The sequence below is a fragment of the Dermacentor albipictus genome, chromosome 9 (assembly GCF_038994185.2).
Source record: "Dermacentor albipictus isolate Rhodes 1998 colony chromosome 9, USDA_Dalb.pri_finalv2, whole genome shotgun sequence".
In the NCBI taxonomy this organism is placed as follows: domain Eukaryota; kingdom Metazoa; phylum Arthropoda; class Arachnida; order Ixodida; family Ixodidae; genus Dermacentor; species Dermacentor albipictus.
The window spans coordinates 105,830,681-105,855,183 of NC_091829.1; the positions used below are offsets into that span (position 1 = coordinate 105,830,681).

A 24,503-nucleotide genomic window follows, 5' to 3' on the forward strand; every position below is an offset into this window, starting at 1 on the left:
GTACGCTTAGGAATTTTCTCTTCCCCTTTCTTCCAGTTTAAATTTGTTAGCACCAGCTGCTTTTCCCCTTGGGTCTCTTTCATGCTCTTTTTTTCAACAAGTATAACCTCGTCATTGCCTTGGAAAGATTCGGCTGTTGCTTTTCGGATGCAATTTATTGCCGCTTCTCCTTCGAGTCTGTTTTCATCTTCGTCTAGGTTATGTTGTATTGTTGTTGACTTCCTGCCTAATAATTTTATGTGGTTCCAAAATATTCTAGGTGCGGCCTTCTGTTACTCACGTATTTCTGACAACCAACGTTCACTTTCACCTTTTAATTTTGCTTGCACCAGTATTTGAACCATAGACGTTTTCTTCCGGTATATTTCCCATTTACTAGTTACTTCATCCTGTGTCAACTGCACCTTCTTTGCCTGCCTGTGCTCTCGAGATGCTTTCTGTCGTTCGGCGATCGCTTCTCGTATCTCCTTGTTCCACCAGCTTTTCGGTTTCTTTTTTCCTTTCCAACGAACATGTTGGTTCTCTCTCCGTATTTCTGTCTTTATCACACTTATAAGCTCACCATATTCCCACTCTTCACTTGGCCATTTGTTAAGTTCTTCCTCAACTCTAGTGACTCTATTTGCTATTTGTTCAGCGTTCAAATTTGGACTGGCCATTTTGCTCTCCTTGCTCTCTTTCCCAACTACATATCCCATTTTCAATATGATGCGTTTATGGTCACTCCCTATGCTGTTATACCCTTTATTGGGATCTCAGTGCTGACACCCGTTATTGCAATCGGACCGCTGGCGCCCGTTGTTGCAAATGGGTCGCAAGCCCCAAGGGTAGCGTTGGCCTGGCGGCCTGGGGCACCACTGGAAGCATCCGAAGGTCCTGGCAAAGCATGAGTCGACTGCTAACAGAACAACTTGTTTATTCTAGCATCGCAAAAGAGCGGCCGGTCAGGTCGACCGAAGTGGAGAGACGGGAGAGCACGTTACTCAACAGAAGAAATCGGAGCCTCTCTCCTGGCGTCCGGGGGCAGCTGCGCTTATACTCTTGGCGTCGCGGGCAAGAAGGAAGGTCACGGGACGACACCACGTGACAGCGAGGCACGGACGGACTGAGACATGTAGAGACGAGTGTAGTGACGCATCAGCCGGGCCGGCGCCGGTCAGACCTCCTCGCTTCCCACTTGGGGAGCTCCTCTCCCCGGCTGCCGCGCTTTGACAAGCGTGGGCACACACACACACACGCACACACAAAGACACGTGGCACTGAACATGCCGGGACGCGCTCGGCGGGGATGCGTCGCGGCCGCTCCGAACGGGCCAAAATGTCCGCCGCTTTGAACGAAGCTCCGGCGTACGTGCATCCGCGCCGGCTTTACCGCGCGTCGTAGGCGAAACGTAACAGACCACCCCGCCGGGGGAGGGAGATCCCGATGGTCAGGGGACTGCATCCGCTGTCCGGAGGGATGTCGCTCGATGATGCTCATAACCGAAGTCGGTCGTCCCTCGGCGTTTCTTGAGCGCAGCGCACCGAGAAGGCCTCGTTTTCACGTTCAGGTTCACACAGGACACTGCAAAGTGACTTCAGGAGAGTTGCCATTTTTGTTCTCTTTCCCAGCAAGCGTTAGAACTGCGCCGAAACTCAGCCGCTCAGTCAGCAAGCACGGCACAACCCTCACTAAGCCATGCCAGGCTCTTTCCCCTTTTATACTACTGCCTAGCCCCTTACAGTAGTCTATAGCAGCACTCAGAACGCGTCCACAAAAAGGAAAATTGCACTAGAAAACACATCATCACTTTTAAACACTACACAAAAGCAATATGTTAAAAATCCTGCCTCAGGAAGAAAAACATCAATAACAAACAATTTTGAGGCTGATTTCCACGTTAGGGGCTTCGACTTAAGCCATCGGCGTTACCGTTGAGACTCCCCTTTTTGTAACGCACCTCAAATGAATATTGTTGCAAAGCGAGGCTCCAGCGCAGGAGGCGGCCATTTTTGGGAGAGATGGTCTGCAGCCATTGGAGAGGGCAGTGATCCGTCTCAATGATAATCCTCGAGCCGGCTAGGTAGCATGACAATTTCTGAACGGCCCACACGAGACACGCACACTCTTTCTCGGTGGCGCTGTACGCCTGCTCACGACTGGTCAGCTTACGACTAGCATACAGGACGGGGTGTTCTACTTCTCCATTTTCCCGTTGGCACAATACAACGCCCATGCCTCGCTCACTAGCATCGCACTGAACAACGAACCCTTTTGTGTAGTCGGGCGATCGTAGCACGGGCTGGCTTGTTAGGGCGCTCTTTAGTGCGCTAAAAGCTCTTTCCTTTGTCTCGTCCCAGACGACTGTTTGCGGCTCTGTCTTTCTTAGAGCATCCGTCAGGGGAGCCGCGATATCAGAGTACCTGGGGATGTACCTCTGATAGTAGCCGGCGACACCTAAGAATGACCGAATATCGGTCTTCGTGCGCGGTTGCGTGAAGTCTCGCACAGCGGCCACCTTTATTTCAGAGGGGCGGCGACGACCTCGACCAATCACGTGACCGAGGTAGACAACCTCGGCCTGTGCTAACTGGCACTTGGGAGCCTTGACTGTCAAGCCCGCTTCGCGCAGGCGGGTTAGCACTGCCCGCAAGTGTGCCAAATGCTCAGACCAGGATGCGGAGAATATCGCTACGTCGTCTAAATAAGGTAAAGCGAATTCTTGCTGTCCCCGCAACACTTTATCCATGAGGCTTGAAAAACAGTATGGCGCGTTCTTCAAACCAAAACTCAACACTTTAGAACGGAATGTTCCCATTGGTGAAATGAACGCCGCATACCTGCTAGCCTCTTCTGTAAGTGGAACCTGCCAATAACCCCTGACAAGATCTAGGGTGGAAATAAACTGAGCGCTACTAACTTTCTCAAGGCGCTCCTCGATGTTAGGGATCGGATAAACTTGATCCTTAGTTATGGAATTTAGCCTGCGGTAGTCGACACAAGGACGCGGTTCCTTGCCCGGTACCTCAACTAAAATCAAAGGGGAGGTATAATCACTCTCACCCGCCTCAATAACACCGAGCTGTAGCATCTTCTTTACCTCAGCCTCCATAATATCGCGCTGGCGGGGTGACACCCGGTACGCCTTGGATCGTACTGGCTCTGGGGAGGTAAGTTCTATATCATGAGTAAGGACAGAAGTCCTACAAGGCCTCTCAGAGAACTAACCTTGAAACTCTTGTAAGAGCTGGTGTAGTTCGGTTTTCTGTTCAGGCGACAGCGGTGCTTTACTGATTAAGTCACTAATGACTTGATCGGTGTCTTCCCTGTTCGTCACTGAGCCTAGTCCCGGAAGCTCGACCGGAAGCTCTTCGGGAGCGTTTACCATCATACACACTACTGCTTCCCGTTGCTTATAGGGTTTGAGCAGATTACAGTGGTAAACTTGCTGTGCTTTCCGTTTTCCTGGCAGGCTCACCACGTAGTTAACGTCCGACAGTTTTAGAACAATTCGTGCTGGACCCTCCCACTGCACGTCGAGTTTGTTTTTTAGCGATGTGCGCAATATCATGACCTCATCGCCCACCTCAAAACGACGGGCCCTGGCTGTCCAATCATAATAAACCTTGGCCCTCTGCTGGGCCTTTGCCATTGCTTTACCTGACAACTCCTGTGCCCTTCTTAAGCGTTCGAGGAGCTTAAGCACGTACTCCACCACGACTGGGTCGTCGCCCCTGCCTTCCCACGATTCTCGAAGCATGCGAAGCGGAGACCGCAGCGAGCGACCGTACACCAGCTCAGCTGGCGAAAACCCCGTAGCCGCATGCGGCGCGGTCCGTAATGCAAACATAACCCCAGGCAGACACAGCTCCCAGTCAGTTTGATGTTCAAAACACAATGCTCTCAACACGCGCTTCATGACGGAGTGGAGCTTCTCAACGGAATTCGACTGGGGGTAGTGCACTGAGCTGTGTAACAGCTTTACCCCGCACCTTTCGAGAAAGGCTGTTGTCAAAGCGCTAGTAAACACTGTGCCCTGATCTGATTGGATTTCCGCAGGAAAACCAACTCGCGCAAATATGGACAGTAGTGCATTGACTATCTCAACTGAACTGAGTTCTTTAAGCGGCACTGCTTCAGGGAACTTTGTCGCTAGGCAGATCACAGTCAAAATGTGTCTGTACCCCATGGCTGTTACCGGCAGAGGTCTCACTGTATCAGTAACGAGCCGTCTAAAAGGCTCCGTAATGATAGGTACCAACTTCAACGGCGCCCTCGATTTGTCCCCTGGTTTGCCCACCCGCTGACAGGTGTCGCATGTCTTCACAAAGTGGTCTGCGTCCCGAAAACACCCTGGCCAATAGTACTCTTGCAAGAGACGGTCCTTAGTTTTCTTAACTCCTAGGTGTCCGGACCACGAACCCCCATGCGACAAGCGCAACAGATCCTGACGATAGCACTGAGGCACGATCAGCTGATCGAACTCCACTCCCCTGCGGTCTATATACTTCCGGTACAGGACCCCACCTCTTTCCAGAAAGCGAGCATGTTTCTTGGCGACACCTTCCTTGACAATGCAGCGTATCTTTTCTAGGCTGCCATCCTTCTTTTGCTCGGCTATCAAAGCCGAGCGGCTGACTTTTAGCAACCTATTAAGTCCGTCTGACGTAGGCGCGACGAGCAAATCTGCAGATAGCTCTTCTAACTTTCCCGCATCGGGAATTTCTTCTCCAGTATCTGGTGCCTTTAACGCTACAGGCTCAATTTTATTTAGTTCGGGCGTGCTCTGAATATCAGCTTGCTGCGCCTCTGACCCTTTCTCATCGTTCGACAACGTCGGCCTCGCAACTACCGCCTTTGAAGCGAGCTCCCGAACCTTCGATCTGGTTAAGGCCTGAACGCTAGCCTCACCAAACAAAAGCCCCTTCTCGCGCAGGAGGTGATCGGACCTGTTCGAAATGACACCGCCGCCTCCGTCTCAAGTGCTCCGAAAGGTCCTTCAATAAGCACTTTTGCTACGGGCAGACACACGCTATGAGCTTCCACGGCTTGCTTGATCCATGCGCACTCGCCCGTGAACATATTGGGTTCTACGTAAGAGGGGTGAACTACATCCATCGTAGCTGCGGAATCGCGAAGCGCTCGGCACTCTTTCCCGTTCACGAGGAGGTCTCGCATGTAAGGCTCGAGAAGCTTCATGTTCTCGTCAGTGCTGCATAATGACAAAAACACGACTTTTGTTTTTGTTTTCGGACACTGCGCCGAAAAGTGACCCGGCTTTTGGCACGTATAACACACGCGCACTTCCCTCGTCTCGAACCGCTTTCTGCGTTCGGCTTCGGCTGCCGCCGTCTCCTTACGTTCGGTCGGACTGCTTTCACTCGCATCCGCACTACGTGTGTCCCCCTTTGCTCTCATGGGCGTGAACTTCGGCCTCTCAAGCTTGGAGCCAAATTCACCCTTTTGACCGTCCTTAGCTCCGCGAGCCCGACGCGTCACAAACTCTTCGGCTAGCTCAGCGGCTCTAGCCACCGTACTAACGTCTGGCCTATCCAAGACCCAGTACCGCACGTTCTCAGGTAACCGACTATAAAACTGCTCTAGCCCGAAACACTGCAGAACTTTCTCGTGGTCACCAAACGCTTTCTCTTCTTTGAGCCACTCCTGCATGTTTGACATAAGCCTGTAGGCAAACTCTGTATATGACTCACTTTTACCTTTCTCATTTTCCCGAAACTTCCGACGGAACGCTTCCGCTGACAGCCTGTACTTTTTTAGCAGACTCGATTTCACTTTGTCGAAATCCTCTGCCTCCTCTCTCTCCAAGCGAGCGACTACGTCGGCCGCCTCGCCGGGTAACAAAGTGAGCAAGCGCTGTGGCCACGTTTCCCAAGAGAACCCCTGCTTCTCGCACGTTCGCTCAAAGTTAACCAGGAACAAACCAATGCCCTCTCCAAGCTTAAACGGCCGCATCAGGTCAGTCATTTTAAACAATACTCGTTCTCCTGCACCGTGTGCCTGACTTCCATTACGAGCGCGTTCCATCTCTAACTCGAGACGCTTCATTTCCAAAGCGTGTTGACGGTCACGCTCTTCTTTTTTCTCTTGTTGCTCTCGTTCTATCTGTTCTTTACGTTCACGCTCATCTTTCTCTCTCTGTTCTTTACGTTCACGCTCATCTTTCTCTTTTTGCTCCTTAAGTTCGCGCTCCTGTCTTTTTGTCGTCTCCCTCTCCTCAATGGTCTCAAGGCATTCCGACAGCTCGTCATCCTCAGCTCCTAACTCAAGAATAGCCCTTAGCAGTTCTGGTTTTCTGAGTTTGTCTGAGACATCCAAACCCAACTCTCTTGCAAGCTCCAGCAATTTCGTTTTGCGCAACGACTTCAAATCCAAGGCTGCTCTGAATGCTGCTTTCTCTACTGCCTATTATTGTCTTGCCGCAAACTAACCCGGCAGCAACGACAACCACAATTACCAGCTCTCTTTCTGACACTAACAAAAGCCTGGCAAAACTCAGAAGAAGAAAGTCCCGCACTCACCAAACCTCACAGCCAAGAATTCAGCGCAGTCGTTCCGCTGCAGGCAACCAGTCATCACACAGGGCTCGTTGCACTGCTCCCGGATGGTCGTTGTGCTGCTCAGCATACAGTCAACCGCATATCTTCGCTGCTGGCCTCCGTTGTCGCGATCTCACCGCTGGCAACGAGCTATTGGGATCTCAGTGCTGACACCCGTTATTGCAATCGGACCGCTGGCGCCCGTTGTTGCAAATGGGTCGCAAGCCCCAAGGGTAGCGTTGGCCTGACGGCCTGGGTCACCACTGGAAGCATCCGAAGGTCCTGGCAAAGCATGAGTCGACTGCTAACAGAACAACTTGTTTATTCTAGCATCGCAAAAGAGCGGCCGGTCAGGTCGACCGAAGTGGAGAGACGGGAGAGCACGTTACTCAACAGAAGAAATCGGAGCCTCTCTCCTGGCGTCCGGGGGCAGCTGCTCTTATACTCTTGGCGTCGCAGGCAAGAAGGACAGTCACGGGACGACACCACGTGACAGCGAGGCATGGACGGAGTGAGACATGTAGAGACGAGTGTAGTGACGCATCAGCCGGGCCGGCGCCGGTCAGACCTCCTCCCCGGCTGCCGCGCTTTGACAAGCGTGGGCACACACACACACACGCACACACAAAGACACGTGGCACTGAACATGCCGGGACGCGCTCGGCGGGGATGCGTCGCGGACGCTCCGAACGGGCCAAAGTGTCCGCCGCTTTGAACGAAGCTCCGGCGTACGTTGCATCCGCGCCGGCTTTACCGCGCGTCGTAGGCGAAACGTAACACCTTCCTCGTCGATGGCCATTTCTCTCAACCTATCATGAATTCCTTCTGTCATCAGACAGTAATCAATGGTCGATTGCCGGTTTCCCACTTCCCACGTGATCTGTCTTTCACACTTAGGCCCTGTATTCACGACCACGAGGTTATTTTGCTCACAAAGGTCCAGCATTGACTTCCCGTTATTGTCGGTATAGCTATCTAAATCCTGTATGTGGGCATTCATGTCACCTAGTAGGACAATTTCAGCACCACTCCCGAAATCCTTAATATTAGCGCTTATGCATTCCACTAACGCTTTATTCTTCTCTGTGCAATTTTTTTCGGTCCACAAATACGTAACGCCCAGCCAAGTTTCTTTCCCACTCATTGTACCTGATAACCAAAGATGCTCTTGACATTGTGAATTTACTCTTTTCCATTTGGCTCCCTGATGGATGAGCGTTGCGACTCCCCCTCCCTTTCTTTCCGACTTAGTTCTGTTGCACCCTTCCCAAACATAACTGTCAGTAACTGGTGGCTCTTCTGAGTATCTAAGGTGAGTTTCTGTAACCGTATACACCCCTATTTGTTCTCTGTGTAACTGCTCCTCAATCTCTGCCCACTTTTCCTTTCTTCTGCCGCCCTGCATGTTTATGTAACCTATTGCATGGCGAGCTCTTTTTCTTGTTTTCCTCCTTTTTCTATTATCGACGGCGATGCTCTTCTGATGTTCCCCTAGGGGACCTTCATTACTATCTACTCCGACCTCCTGAGCGCCCGCGGGCCCCCTAAAAAAGCAACAGTGCGACCACCAAGTCACCACCCCACTTCTCGTGCTAACCTGTAATTGAAGTGGATCCCGTCTCGTTTAAAACCACCGCAACTTCTCATTTCCCTGTTTACTTCGACAACCTCGAAGCCTTTCTCTCGGCTCGTTTTCCATATTGCCTCATTAGCAGCCACTACGGCTCCTTGTATGTGACTGTCAAGCACAGGCACCTCCGGCACCATGCACACCACGATCTGCACCTGAGGGGATAGCTCACGCAAGTTGTCCACCCCCTTCGCCAAGCGCTGGGCTAGTCCTGGCCCTTTCCTGCTTAGGACGTCATTTAGCCCACCTGCTACTATGACGAGGTTGCGCATGTGAGCATGTTCCGCGAGCTTTTCTTTTGCTCGCTCCAAGACAGAACCCAGTGTGCGCCCTGGAAATGTCCCTACCGCCACTCTTTTGTCGCCTTTCACCCTCTCCACAATTGCTTTCGAGCACCCAGCCAGGTTTGAATCGCCTGCAATAATCACCCGTTCACTCTCTCCTACCTCTCCCTGCTTCCCTTTGTCATTTTCCGCGTGATTCGGACTCGACAAGGGGCATTGTCCCCTCGGCTCCTGCTTTTTCCGCGTAGCGGCCTCAAGGTAGGTGCTGCTCTTTCCAGCTAACCCATCATCACCCTGCCTGCGTTCCACGTATTTCTCTGACCCTTCCGCGCCTGTCGCGTCGGGGGTCTGCGCTCCATTGTCACGCACATTCTCGGTCACAATGGCGGGCCTCTTCAGCTTTTCCTCGGCTGCTTCCAGTCTCTTTTCAACTACCTTCCGTGCCTCACGCTCCGTGTTCAGCTCATTTTTGACCTCTTGCACCTGTTTAAGAAGCTCTTCCTGAGAACTCTCCATTTCTGCAGCCTAGTATCGACATGACATTGTGTGCCGGTTGATTCGACGTCCTCTCCATTCTCACCCGTCTCCTCATCTGCCTTGAGGGTCGCCCCCCTACTGCCTGCTTTACCGGCTTTCTCGCCATGTATTGCACGGCTTTTTGCAAATACTATAATACTATATCAATGCAGAGCACGTGCCTTCTAGAAAAAATCGGTATGCACAGGATCCAAATCCTCAAAATGCCGCAAAGCAACTCTCGCCACTGTTTCAAAAACAATCAATGCCGCTGAGACCGAAGGTATGACACACTCTCGCACGCGGTCTACCACGCGGCTACGCTCTCACTTTTCTACCAAACACGCACAGTAAAACCCTAATAGCTATTTCTCTTGCCACTTCCGAGCTACTACTTAAAGACTACAAACACTCAACGTCCCACTAGGCTGCACATGTTGAAACACGTGGCACGAAAGTACGCTCTAATCCTCCTGCAAAACAAACCTACACGAAGCACACCCTCGCACCCGAAATACGAGAGACAAACAAAAAAATAAAAAGGAAAGAAACGGAAAAACCCCCAATCACTATTTAAATGCAAAAAAACAGCAAATAAAAACAGAAGCAAGCTCAAAGCATGCACAAAAACTTATGATTTCGTCCTCGCCACGGAGCCCCGAAAAGCACGTCCATCCCCAATGCACGCGTGGCGCGCCATCTGTCGGGGCAGCGCCGTACATTGAGAGGAGGGGGTCTTCTGTGTTTGCGGCAAATTGGCTCTGCGTGTGCGGTAAGGGCAGAAGAAATGTAGTGGAAACGTACTTCACCTACTCGTGTAACTGTGACTTCTGTAAGTTACATGCTCATATTTACCGATATACACCACAGTATAACTTTCTACGGCACGTTTCTAAGGCAACACCGCATTCACTAGAAGCGCTTTTGTACCGCTTTCAAGCATCGAACTCGTAGCTGAGTGGTAGCGTCTTCGTCTCACGCTCCGGAGACCCTGGTTTGATTCCCACCCAGCCCATCTTGGAAGTTGCTTTTCATTTATGAAGTGCCTGCCGTGATTTATCGCTCACGGCCAACGCCGCGGATGCTGACACCGACGCCGACGACAGCGGCTTTTCTGCGACACGAGCTCCTTAACCCTATCGCGTTAATACCGGCGGCGAAAACGTGACCCCACAGCGCACCGATGCCGCGGGGTGGCGCTGTTGACCGAGGCGTGGGAAGCAGGCAGCCGAAATGAGCGCCTCGCCAGCCTCGCGTTAGCTGCATCTCTAGCACGGAGGTGAAAGTGAGCCCGTTTCGGATGTCGTGCGCTTTCTGCGAGAGTCAAATAACAAATAGTTATCATGAAAACGAAGTTATGTCAGCCATCATCATTACTCCTGTGAACTTTTACGGGCCCAGTTCGCACTGTATCGAGGTTCAAACGCGTTTTGTCTATGCATATTTCGTGAAGCGGCTCAGGGTGTTAGGGGTTATAGTGGTAGAAATTATTTCAAATATAGTCGGGGGCTTCTAAATAACTTCGACCACTTCGGGTTTTTTAACGCGCACTGGCATCATACGGCACACGGGCGCCTTGCATTTCGCCTCCATGAAAATGCTACTGTCGTCCTCGAGATCAGCAAACACCCTATGCGTGATGCACGCATAGTAGTCAATCACCGTATGACGTAGTCATGCACAGTAGTCAATCAGCCTATGCGTATTAGGTAATGTCTGCAGATTAAGAGGCATTACGTGATAATTCGTCTCGATGTATTTACAAACCACTTTCTGTCTGCACTTGCAGACTTGTAGCATGTCATTGTGACGCTCATATAAGCAATTTCCCGTGATTGCAGACAATGAAGCAACAGATCTGGTCAAGAAATCGTTTATTCACAACTGAGGAAAAAAATTGTGAAAGCTTTACAACACGCAAGGTTTCAGCGTTTTCCGTTTGCTCCCACTGCCCTGCTGATTGACATCTTTAAGCAAAAAGTGAATCCATGTGAGGCAATAAAAACGTATAACTGACGCTTTCAGGGCGGCAGAATGGGCCAGGCACTGAATTTTTGCCATACCACGAATTGACTGCAAAATTTCGGCCACAGCTTTGGTATGCAACGGTGTTATACGGAATGAAAGCGTGAGTCTCTTTTCAAGGGCATTGACCAGCTCATAAAACAATTCTGAGGGATATAAAATGCCCCCAAGGTCCCGCTCTCTGGATGCCTCTCATGGAAGTTCTCTGGGGATATTGCCTTTATCACTAAGACATGCTGCTTTGCAGTCTTCACAATGTGAATGTCTTCACTTTCCCCCTGGTGGCATCGGTACGCAAGGGGGTCGCGCGCGCCCGAAGGAAAGCGCCGCCGCTATTCACACCTCCCCTTCTAACCACCCTAGCGCGAGGAATGCACAAGCGCAACTTTTCCATCACACGCACGCGCTCTCGCGTGAAAGCTTTCGTGCGTACGAGGGTTGACGTGCGCCGTAAAAATAAGTTTCAGCCCCAGAAGGGAACGAGAGTGTTAATCGGTTTATGGCTCATCACCTCACTCCCTCGGTAAATTAATCTAAACCCCTGAAGGTAAATAAGGGTGTAAATCTGTCTAACACTCTTGCACCCGTGAGGAAGTAACTTACACCCTTAAAAGTGAATAAGAATGTGAATCGGCTTTTAACTCACACCCTTACACCCGTAGGGTGCGCTGATGAGAGTTGCAGACCAATTTACACATTGCTTGTAAAGGCTCCGAGAACGATGCCAATCCGAAGTCACAACATACCGGCATTTCCATGCATACTACAGCGCCGCAGCGCCAGATTTCCCTCTAGGTAATGTAGTGAGAAACTCTATGCAACAGACGCCGCTAAAATCTCGGAGGCAGGGCTACGTGACTTAGGTTGCAGCGGTCACCGCAGCTAGCGGCAGGAACCAGCTTCTCGGCTCACGCGGCAGGCATCTAGTAGAGCATCCATCCAATCAGCCTGTCACTCCGTTTAGGAGTCGGCCGGGTGTGCGAGCTGCAACGATGTGCTTGTTTGATCGTGTGTTTTTGTGTTTCCTGTAACGAAATGTGACCTAGTTTGCGTGCGCATAAGTGCCACAGACAGCTTGTGTCTCGCTGCAAACTCGCCGTATTCGTGGCGCGCCAGCCAAATGTGGACCAACAATGTTCATGCCACGGAGTGCGTTCCCTCTGTCTCTGGCTGTCGTGGAAAGTTGGGTGGACGTCGCAAAGAAATAATGCGTATTGCTAGCGTGCCACTGCTCGTCGACTATGCACCGGCAACATGGAGGGCGCTTTTCGACCGCGTCGTGCCATTCAAAAGGTGAGTGACCGCGCTTGCGAACTACGCGTGTTATGCATGCTTCTCGTGTGGGCATAGGGTGCCTTGCGAACGTAGGAAAGAGAACTCCCACGACAACAGTGAAACCTATGCCCATGCTTGCTGGGTGTCAGAGTTTAGTTGCGCGACTTTATAGTCATAATGCAGAATTTAAAATCTTAAGCGTTTTCTTCTGATGAAAACAGATTACGTTCGGAAATAATCGTGTTCATCATGCGCGCTTATGCGTGAGCTCCTGCTTTTCTGCTGAAGTCTCATCACAACGACTCATCTACTTCTTGACCGATTCTTACTGCAATGACGTTTCCTCACTTATAAATGATTCGACGTTGTAAATAATATCTGCTTACAAGGTTTTCGGTTTACGAGCAGTATTTGGGAAAAAAATGTAAACAATCGCAGCGCGCTACTGGTACCGGTTTGTTTTGAAGGGGTGTTGCCATAACTTTGACATAACTAAACATTACAAGGGATAGTTATTTAAAGTCATGAAAGAAGCGCTAGAATTGTTATGTAAACACACATTGCCGCATCGCGCAGGGGCGTCTGCGCAAGCAGGCGTTTGGTGTGTTGCGACACCACGTACCCGAGCACACGAGGGTTGGACCTTCCCGCGTGTAGCCGTGCGCGGCTTAGCCGTGTCTGGGCAAAGGGGGAGCCTGGGGGTTGAGCCGATGCCGGGTGTTTGAACCTTTAAGGCCCCCCGGCGGAGGCAACACGCGCCTTTGGCCTCTGCTTCACATAGACGGCACCCCCGGACTGACCCACCCGGGGGAAATCGGTAGTTGCCTTTTCCTGTCTCTCTCTCCCTACAACCTTCGTCTTTTTCTTACTTTCCACCTTTCCTGTCTCCTTCTCATTTCTTTATTACTTCCGACCTTCCTGGCAGTAAGGGTTAACCTTGTGTGAGTAGCCAACCTTGGTTATATCATATTGGGTTATAGCGGCAACGTACAGCGGGCGTTTGCAGGCCCTGTTTTTCAGGGCCTGCAGCGTCCCCTTGTTGGACTCCATGGTGGGTGGCTGGCGTTGCTGCCGAAAACTACACGTCGACACATGGCTACTTCCTTCCCTCCAATACCTGATCGTCCTCAGAAAAGAGGGCGCACCGATGAAGTCTTTCAATTTTTTGGGCGCCAAAAAGAATCGTTCCCGCGTTTCAATGTTATCCATTCTGCAAAACCAGATAAGCCAGCACGAACAATCTCACCCTTCCTTGTTTCCAAGTCATTGACTGAAGCCTTTGGTCCTGGATATAAGGCGTCGCGGATGGCAAGCGGTGATCTCCTCCTGGAGCTCCGCGATCAAAAGCAATACGAAAAACTGTCAACACTAGTGTCATTTGGGGAAACCCAAATAATTATAACCCCGCACCGCACGATGAACACCACCCGTGGTGTTGTCTCTGACGATGACTTGATGGAGCTCACTGAGGCTGAACTCTTGGAGGGCTTCAGTGACCAGAATGTTATAAATGTTAGACGAATTAAGATGAGGCGAGATGGAAAAGAGATCAAGATGAAACACCTGATACTCACGTTCGGCTCAAGTGTCCTTCCCGAGTACATCGAGGCCGGTTATATCAAACTTCGTGTTCGACCATACGTTCCCAATCCTCTCAGATGCTTTAAGTGCCAACGTTTCGGTCACAGTTCACAGAATTGTCGAGGCCGGCTGACTTGTGCCAAGTGCAGTGACAAAGAACATTCCTCTGAAGCGTGCCAGAACACTCCACATTGTGCTAACTGTGATGGCGAGCATGTCTTAACTCGCGCGCGTGCCCGTCCTGGAAAAAAGAAAAAGAAATTGTGACCATAAAAGTAAAAGAAAATATCACTTTCAAAGAGGCACGGAGGCGGGTGTCATACCTGTCTAAGAGCAGCTTTGCCGATGTGGCGCGTAAGAGGGCAGCGTCACAACGGCCTCCGGCGGCTGTCCGACCCACAAGCAGTGAGTCGGCAGTTACGCCATCTGCCCCCGCGGCGGTTGCAGCTAGCGCTGCTCCGTCGACACAGCAGGGGGGGCCCATCGACCCCGAAGGTGGGCGCAGCTGAGGCTGCCCAAACCTCCCCGGCCCCTCCCAGCGCAGCCAAATCCCACAAGGTGCCCCATCGACCTCCGGGCTGGTGGGCGCAAGGGTCTTGCCTTCCGAGGCAGAACTCACTCGGAAAACTTCTCACTCTCAAGAGCATGTGTCCGGCACCTCGCTAGAGGCAATGGGCACTACACCTGTCCTCAAGGCGCACCAAACGCCTAAGGAGCGGCGAGGCTCCCTCGAACGCTCCAGAATGGGCAGAACCCCCGTTACAGGGCCTCGAAAGAGCTCTGTAACCTAAGATATCACTGCCGTTTCCGTAAACACAGCACCAATTTTCTTTAAATATGGATACACAAATCATACAATGGAATGTCAGAGGTCTTCTAAAGAATGTTGATGACGTGCAAGAACTCATCCATAAACACAGTCCACAAGTGCTGTGTTTACAGGAAACACACTTAAAACCAAAACACACAAATTTTCTTCGACAACACGTCACTATTCGCAAAGATCGCGATGATGCTCTCGCATCATCGGGCGGTGTTGCTATTATAATTCAAAAAAGCATAGCCTGTCGGCATTTGCAGCTACGAACGGCCCTTGAGGCAGTGGCGGTTCGAGTCATTCTGCTAAACAGGCGTATCACTGTTTGCTCACTTTATATACCCCCACATTATAAACTAAGCAAACATGAATTTCAGTCCTTTATTGACGAATTGCCAGAACCCTATGTTGTTCATGGCGATTTCAATGCACATAACTACCTGTGGGGCGACCCTCATATAGATGCGCGAGGACGTCTTCTCGAACAGTTCCTCTTTTCTTCTGGTGCTTGTCTGTTGAATAAAAAGGAACACATATATTACTCGCTTGCAAATAGAACCTATTCTTCCATAGACCTTAGCATAGTATCCCCGTCTGTACTGCCTGTACTTGAACGGGAAGCTACCGACAACCCTTACGGCAGCGACCACTTCCCTATACTGCTAAGATCACCGAAAGAAAATGAGTATCCACCACACGCTCCTAGATGGAAGGTTGAGACTGCTGATTGGGAGAAATTTCGATCTCTGTCTAGTATCTCACGGGCTGACCTGTCTTCGTTACGAATTGATGCTGCAGTCGAGTTCTTTACAGAATTCTTAATAGATGTCACATCTAAATGCATATCCGAAGTGAGTGGTCTGGCATGCAAACGACGTGTGCCGTGGTGGAACAGCGAGTGTAGGATCGCCCGTAAGAATCAGAACAAGGCGTGGGGGTTGCTACGCGCTTCTCCCACTGCAGAGAATCTTATGAACTTTAAAAAAATAAAGTCCCAAGGCAGGCGAACCCGCCGACAGGCCAGAACAGAAAGCTGGCACAAGTTTTTATCAAGTATTAACTCGTTTAGGGATGAGGCCAAGACCTGGAACAGAGTAAATAGGATTAGAGGGCGGCAAACACATTCACTCCCCGTGGTAAACACACAGGGAGATACACTGCAAGACCGGGCCGACTCACTTGGGGAATATTTTGAGAGCGTGTCAAGTCCAACAAATTATACACAATCCTTTCTCAAACACAAAGAAACAGAAGAACGTAAGCCATTACCAAGAAAAGGTCGAGAGAATGAGCCTTACAACCGTCCCTTTAGCATTGCCGAGGTAAGAGCTGCCCTAATCACATGCAAGAGCTCTGCACCAGGACCTGACAGAATTATGTACGACATAATTAAGAATGTACACACTGATACACAACTGACTTTACTTGCACTTTTTAACACTATTTGGGCTGCTGGATATCTTCCACATTCATGGAGAGAAGCGATTATGATTCCCATTCTGAAGCAAGGTAAAGATCCTTCGTTGGCGTCAAGTTACCGCCCGATAGCTTTCACAAGTTGCATTTGTAAGCTGTTTGAGAAAATGATTAATCGGCGACTCATACATTTCCTGGAATTAAACCAAATGCTTGATCCCTTTCAGTGTGGCTTCAGGGAAGGGCGGTCCACAATTGATCACCTTGTGCGCATTGAGGGAAGCATTCGCGACGCCTTTCTACATAAGCATATTCCCTATCCGTGTTCCTCGATACGGAGAAGGCGTACGACACAACGTGGCGCTACGGAATCTTGAGAGACTTGTCGGGAATGGGCATCCGTGGCAATATGCTCATCCTAATAGAAAGCTATTTGTCCAACCGTACCTTCCGAGTAAAAGTCAGTAATGCACTGTCACGTCCTTTTACAAAGAAAAAAGGTGTACCCCAGGGATGTGTGCTCAGCTGCACTCTTTTTATTGTTAAGATGAACACACTGCATGCTTCACTGCCACCGGCCATTTTTTATTCCGTATACGTCGACGATATACAAATAGGCTTTAAATCCTGCAACCTCGCAGTATGCGAGAGACAGGTGCAGCAGGGCCTGAACAAGGTTTCCAAGTGGGGTGATGAAAACGGCTTTAAGATCAACACCCACAAAAGCTCTTGTGTTCTTTTTACTAGAAAAAGAGGCCTGGTTCCAGATCCTTGTGCTCAACTGAGTGGACATCAAATACCTATCAACAAAGAACACAAATTTTTAGGTATTATACTTGACTCCAACCTCACTTTTATACAGCACATTAAATATCTTAAAGAAAAATGTCTAAGGGCATTGAACTTGCTTAAAGTTCTATCCCACTCAACATGGGGTAGCAACAGGAAGTGTCTGCTGAATGTTTATAAGAGCCTAATTCCATCACGATTGGACTATGGTGCCGTCATATATAACTCTGCCGCTCCAAGCGCACTAAAGATCCTCGATCCTATCCACCATCTAGGTACCCGCTTAGCCACTGGTGCTTTCAGAACAAGCCCGATTGAAAGCTTATACGCAGAATCAAATGAATGGTCGCTCCATCTACAGAGAACTTACATCAGCCTTACATATTTCCTAAAAATACACTCAAATCATCAACATCCATGTTTTACCACTGTTAACGATATGACCTGCACTACACTATTCCATAATCGTCCTTCTGTAAGAAAGCCTTTCTCGCTTCGAGTGAGGGAGCTTAGTGATGACATACATGTCCCACTCCCCGAGCTTCGCCTAATGCATCCAGCCAAGCTGCTACCTCCTTGGGAGTAGCAGCTGATACAATGCGACACATCTTTCATTCAAGTTACAAAGCACGCTCCTGAGGCCGAAATCAGAATGCATTTCCTAGAACTCCAGCACAAGCATTCCTGTGCAGAGTTCTACACAGACGCTTCGAAGTCAAATGCCGGGGTATCCTATGCAGCCGTCGGCCCATCCTTCTTGGAATCCGACGTACTGCATCCGGAGACAAGCATATTTACGGCTGAGGCCTACGCGTTACTCTCTGCTGTGAAGCATATAAGAAAATCAAAACTTTCAAAAGCAGCAATCTATACAGACCCCCTAAGCGTCGTGAACGCCTTGATGTCAGTCTATACACACAAAAATCCTGTACTTAGTGAACTCTACACCGTCCTGTGTAAAGCGCACATATCTAACCAGCGTACCATTATATGCTGGGTGCCTGGCCACAGGAGCATTGAGGGTAACGTTCTGGCGGACGAGATGGCCACGTCAATCGCATCGCAAACTGTTTACCCTACCGCTGCGGTGCCTGTCACAGATCTGAGGCCTTTCTTGGGAAGGAGATTGCGGGACCACTGGCAACGCATGTGGGACGCGGAAACGAATAATAAGCTCCACCTGATAAGACCACAGTTAGGATTCTGGCCCTCTACTACAAAATTGCGCCTAACAGATGTCCTATTCTGTCGTCTCATAATAGGACACACGTTTTGAACCCATAATTTTCTACTCACCGGAAGTGAGCCTCCAACTTGTGGTAGATGCGGGGAGAGGCAGACCGTAATCCACGTCCTCCTGGAGTGTCGGGAAGCCGAAACTGAGACGACATTTTTCATTAGCATACCGACAGCACATTCCTCTTCATCCTGCAATGCTTCTTGGTCCAGAACCACGTTTTAATACAGACACAGTATTAGGTTTTATCAGAGATGTAGTCTTACATGTTATTAGTCCCATGCATTCGTAGCGCCTCCTCTCCCCAGAGGATGCCACTGCGATAATTGTTTTGCATAGCACATGCCTCCAGGCCCTTGTGTTTCAAGGGCCCTAAGGAGGCAGTAGTGCTCTATCATTTCTTATATTCTGCTATATTTTACCTCTCGTATCATTCTTTTTAAATGCATCTAAATGTTTATAGTACAGGCCATACGTCATCGCCATAATTTTATTATACAAATTTTACGCAATTAGTGCGTATATTTTAAGGCCCCTTTACAGCCACATCACACCAACTTCATAGTAATCATAAGTACATTGCAAACCCATTAGCACAGACATGGCGCTCTTTGGCCATACCTGGCCCTTGCGCCAAAAAAACCTATACATCATCATCAAACATTGACGCAATGCGCTGCTGCTTTGCTGAAGGGGTCCTTGGCAAATTTTGCTTTGCTGAAGGGGTCCCTGTTATCGTGACATTCATCAGTGACTTCGACTTTGTGCTCGGTCGCCACCCTGCGCCAGTACAGGCATTCTTTTCGTGACTGCTTTTGCATGCTCCTTGCGTGCGTTCGGGATGTGATAGTCTTATTGTGCCACAGCTATAAGTTTACGCAGAATTCTCTTTGTAGTGGTGAATCCGTGACCCACAACAGTAGAGACTTTTAGCGTATCCACTATTCGGGCAAACCGGAACGGTTTGGGCGGATTACCGGATGGTCGGGGGCGTAAACGTGAGCGGCCAGATTGGTGGCGCCAACTGGTGGTGCAAAGCTCAACCACCTAAACACAGGGCCAATTACTATATTCTTCTTAGCTGGGGTGTAAGTTTTCGACAGCGGCGTAATTGTGAACGCAATTATGCCACTGCCGAAAATTTGCACCAGCAGCGAAGCAGATTACAGTAGGTTACTGCAATTTTAGTTCTATGTTTGTCTGATTGAGCTCTACAACACTAGGCGGCTGCACCGCTCCGGCCGCTCACGTTTACGCCGCCGACCAACCGGTAATCCGCCCAAACCACCCCGGTCTGCCGGAATAGCGGACACGCTAAAGGTCTCTAGTGTCCACATAACCCGTACTGCTGCATCAGCACGGCGTGTAATCTGGATGGGCATGTCAGGTATGCTTGAAGTGTACGTGTTCACAAAAGTTGGATCTCGGTATCACTAGTGGATAAGTACGGTTCACGAGTCACCAATCTAGTGCATGTAATCGTGCATTTTTGCCATGTTGTATATCATTTTCATAAACGCTATTCCTTTGCTCTGTTAACAGTAACAAGTGTTCGTGTGCCTTCAGATATTGCTTTGTATTCCTAGTGCCTTCAATATTGCCTAACACGGTAATCTTCTTATAGCACTGTTGCTGTTGGAAATTTGAACTTTTTATCCTTTTACTGTTTGATACGTCCCCCTTACTTTATGCCCTGCCATAGGGCCTGTAAGGTTCTTTTGAATAAAAAAGTCTATCGACATATTACTTAATGCTTCTTGCTAAATAGGCTAAATATTTATGCAGCTTTATTCCACTTGCTGCTTATTTGTGTTTGTACGCATTATGCGCACATTATCTAGTCCTGTTAAAGCACCTCGCATGCCCTGACGTTTAGTATTTTTCTCGCATCAATCGCCTGGCTGCAAGTCCATTTTATTTTTGCCGATTACAGAGTGCGTTTCTTTTTTATTTTGGTTTTATTTGTTTTGAACTGTTTGCTATGCTGTAGCATATATTTCCATATTTTCCTTTCTGCTTCTGCTGCACACATGTGCTGTTTTTGTCCATGTAAGAATTCGAAGTGTAGTGTGCCATATTTATCACAGGTCTAAGCACACAGTGTGCATACAATTGTTTAACACTGATATTTACAGTTATGTCTGTCTTGTTCTCAAAATAACTGCCACTGGCAAATACGCATTTGATGAGCTCGAATTTCTCGAAATGAAATAGGAAGTCCTGCATTCATTGTGGTGCAGATACTTAAGTAGTGAGGTGTTTTTTGGTAAGCTTGCTGTATTTTCTCTCACTTTCTTCATATTCTTTTCTTTGCAAGCTGCCCCTATTCATGCTGGTAGGCATTGTAGCAATTGTGTGGCTTCTGCAGCAATGTCGCAGCTAGTCTGCACACACTACAGGCTGCTAACAGATACCCATCACTCACTGTTTTTGTGCATTTCTGAGGACCAGCCGTGTCCACTCGGCCAAACTTGTAATGTTCATTTAAATTTGCCGGTCAGTTCATTTACCTTTTCAGGACACAATTTACGCAGCGAGGGAAGGGAGGCCATACAGCATGACCTTGGCTAACAACTGACTGTTTAAGTTAATGGAAGGATTAACAAAAATAGCACTGGATGTGCGCTTGTGCTGTGCACCAGTTAATTTAGGAGGGGATGGCCGAAGTTGTAATACAAAGGCATAAAATCATGATAAACGGTGTTTGCATAAAAAGAAGTAAGTAAATAGGCACAGACTAATTTCTATTCCTTGCAACGTACAAAGGACGCCTTTCTTTATGCATTCATAATGGGGGCTGGCTCACACTGATTGTTATTTATGCAGTGCGCCTGACTGATATCTCTTGCCAATTTTCAACTATGAGTGAAAACAGATAAACAATCCTAGTCCGGCCTGAAGCTCCATTGCGGATATGTGTGGCCAAGTCGGACGAGCATACTGGTCTTTTGAGTGAGAAATGGTGATCTCATAGGTACATATTTAGGCACCAGTCAGTCTGCCCTATGTACATTTGACCACAAGTGACATGAATACATTACAGTGTCTCTGACCCGTACTGGACATATTTGGTGCTACCTTTAACCAAGCAAGCCTCGCTTGCCTCCTTGCCTTTCTCAATTCAGTTGTGAACTGTTGTGCATATGCTGCCTAATTTAGTTTTGCTGGAAATATGTGCATTGCAGTCCACAAGTGAATTGACAAAGGCACCCAGGCATTGGAAGCTTGCTTAGTTAAAGATACCCAAAATTTTTCTCGTATCTCTCAGGGGTATTGTAGGCTATTCTTTTGATCACGTGTGTATTTAGTCCAATGTACATTCGGCATGCAGACTAGCCGGTGCCTTAGCATGCGCCTAGGAGAGCACCATAATTCACTCAAAGCAGCAGTGTGCTTTTCCCATTTGACCATCCATTGACACGTCAAGCTGTGCACTATTCATCTGTGTTGTTCGCCTATGGCAACCAATTGGTACAAAAAATGAGTGAGGAATTCCACATCCATAAATGGGACGTGTGTCAGTCAACGCTCATTATGATTGCATAACAACAAGGAATACTCTCTAATGACGTGGGACAGCAATCACCATGTTTATTTATGAAATTCTTTTTATGCAAGCTTCTTTATCATGCTTCTACGCATTTGTCTTTCAACTTGTGCCCTCTCTCTGAAAGCAGCGCTCGGATGTAAAGGATAAAACCCCAGACATGGTGTGGTGTATTTCTTGATTGGGATACATGCCATCATACCGGAGGCCAACACAGGCATGACATAGTAGGCTTGGAATGTATGAGAACTGTGCCGGTAGCTAATGCAAATACTCTACAACGACTGGCACATGGATGTCTCGGGGATGCACTGCGTGGCCCGTACACAAACGCTCCTATGCTCATTTCCTTGCCAAGTAATTAGTGAGATTTTCTAATTCACGTTAGCAATGGACAGACACTGCTGTCCTTTGTCAAGTGGAAGCTGATATAGCTAAAGTAGTTGACGACATGTACACATGCCACAGCTGATCCGCGTTGCACATTTGTACAGCCAAGAGCAATTTCTGCTTACTGTAGTTACTGCTGCACCCAAACGCCACACAGTGGTTCCTCAAGAACTTTGTGTGAACCGACACCAGATAGATTTTTCGCAGGACTAGTTATAACATCTCCAGATCGTTCTGCAGCAAGTGATACAGCGTCAATTTCTGTGGTTGATTGCCAAGTTTTCTTAATTTTCTGTCCTTTCTACCATGCAGGTTACACGTGCACTCACTTCAAGATGACGATCCTCCACCTCAACAACAGCTTCTCCTCAATGATAATTACCGAGATTAAATGAAAGGAAAATATCACATCCGTAACCAGACTGATGCTGTGTTTTCCTTTTGTTTAACCTACTCCTGCATTTAACGGAGCTTTGATATGCCCAATAAATGTTTTTGTTAAATTTTATTCATTGAGTAATGTCTAACATGCTGCATATGAACGGGCCCATGTACATGTTGTCAAAAGTGCTGCATCCTCGCTGAACATGCGTACATGCATACAGGCTGCATATATCAAGCACCAAAAACAGTCACTCACAGGTAACATCTTTAACTAAGGTCTGACTGCCATTGGGACACATGAGCAAATGTTACCACACGTGGTGGCCAATATTGTTATAGGAGTGCCATGAGCACCAGCAGTCTAATGTATAAGCTCATTAGAGATTCATTAGGAAGACATGAGAAAGTCACTAGAAAACTGGTTTGGAGCGCACATTAGGAAGACATTTCATGCTCACATGAAAAACACTCATAGAGAATTCAACAGAAAAGACGATGGCCTATGTGTTTTAGAATGACAGGAATACTACAGGAAATTCCAAAGAAACTCATCAGAAAATCTAATGGCTGTGATGTCAAAACTCATCAGACTTTCATGTGAAACTCATCTCATATTTTCCTAAGGGCGTGTTGCGTTCGGCACATGCGCAATTTGAAGGGCGTAGCGATCTTACGCACGCAATGCCATTATGTACGCAACGTACGCAGTACTAAAACTGTCTATTATTACAAGGCATTGCTTCTTTTATTGTGATATACTTGTGTTCTGATGTATGGTTCCTATTTTGTCCAGGATGTAACGCAATATGAAGACGACGTGATTGGGCCAGACAAGTTGTTCGTGGGATTCACAATCCGCATTTTCTTCTACAGCAAGGACCAATCGTAAGCGCCCGTTAATGTTTCGCACCATGCGGAAGCTCTTGGCGAACCGACGGACCTTTACACAAAAGCGAATAGCTTTCTTTGGTTTTTACACCGTTTCCCCGATGCCAACGGGCGGACTGTCTGATCTGGAAGAATAACGAGATTTACGGGGCGTAGAGAAGAGGGCTGTCATGGAGGTGGAGCCAGGGGGGAGAATTTGGGTCAACGGGACAGAAGGAGTGGTGGCGGTGTCTTTGTAGCTCGCTGATTGGTCAAAGAGGCACCGAGGTCACACGACAGCTTCAACTCTGTGCGTCGGTGAGGCAGTAGCCGTGCGTGCTGCTGTGGTGACTGGCAAAATAGGAACAAAAATTGGAAAGGTGACGCAGGCTCCGTTTCAATGGGAGGCAACAATGACCACCGAGGAACGAGAGGAAACGCTGCGAAAATAACTTTCGGAAATAATTCAGGGGATTCAGAAAGCTGTTCGCTTACTGCGACAGTCATTACAGATGGTTTCTGCGTAACATTTACTTGGAATGATCCTTTTCTGTACCAAGTGTTTCATGTAACCTGATTGTGATTTGAGGAAAAGTCAGGAATTGTCAGGATTTGCGGGGACGTCAGGAATAGGCCCGCTGAGTCACCAGCTTTCGTTACACAGCTTCCAAGACCGGCGCAGTTTTCGAGCGCAGCTCTTGGGCGTCCGTTCCAGCGGCGAGCGTCGGTGTAACCGAGCGAACGAACACAACGAAGGACGGAAGAGTGAACCCGAAGCGCTGCCGGGGACAAGAGATGCGAGGAGAAAAGCGGAGGAGGAGTGTATGATGAAAGCGTGAGGAGAAATGTGTGGCGACGAGGGCTACGAGATGGCTCCCGCGTAACAGGGAGGTCTATCTGCAGCATCTGGCGTGAAAGGAGCCCACGCGTCACCAACCCATCTGGCGATCTCCAGATGAGCGAGAGCCGGTGCGTTTGCAACGTGACGCACAAGACAGATTTTCCGCGCCAGCCAATGTGTCGCGAAATGGAAACACGCCTGTCTGTCTGTGTTTGCCTGTAACCGTGTTCCCGCCAGGTTGGAGTGGCCAGGTTGGTTCCACTCCGCATATGCCGCTTTTCAGTGAACGTGTGTGACGCCAGCTTGGGACACGGGATGTGTTGCCCATTGATGTATGTTCCGCTGGATATCCGCCACTGCATATGTG

General features: G+C 48.9%; 1 protein-coding gene across 3 annotated transcripts in view; it reads left to right on the forward strand.

The window, feature by feature from the left end:
- The window catches only part of LOC135907212 (uncharacterized), a 111,918-nt gene that overhangs the window by 5,112 nt on the left and 82,303 nt on the right, over positions 1–24,503 (forward strand). For 2 of the 3 annotated variants that reach the window (XM_070525206.1, XM_065438899.2), the window contains exon 2: positions 23,222–23,313. The exons of the other annotated variant lie outside the window; for it this stretch is intronic. In XM_070525206.1, coding sequence (XP_070381307.1) covers positions 23,222–23,313 — 92 coding nt within the window. The remainder of the gene's footprint in view (positions 1–23,221; positions 23,314–24,503) is intronic. 3 annotated transcript variants of the gene reach the window in all.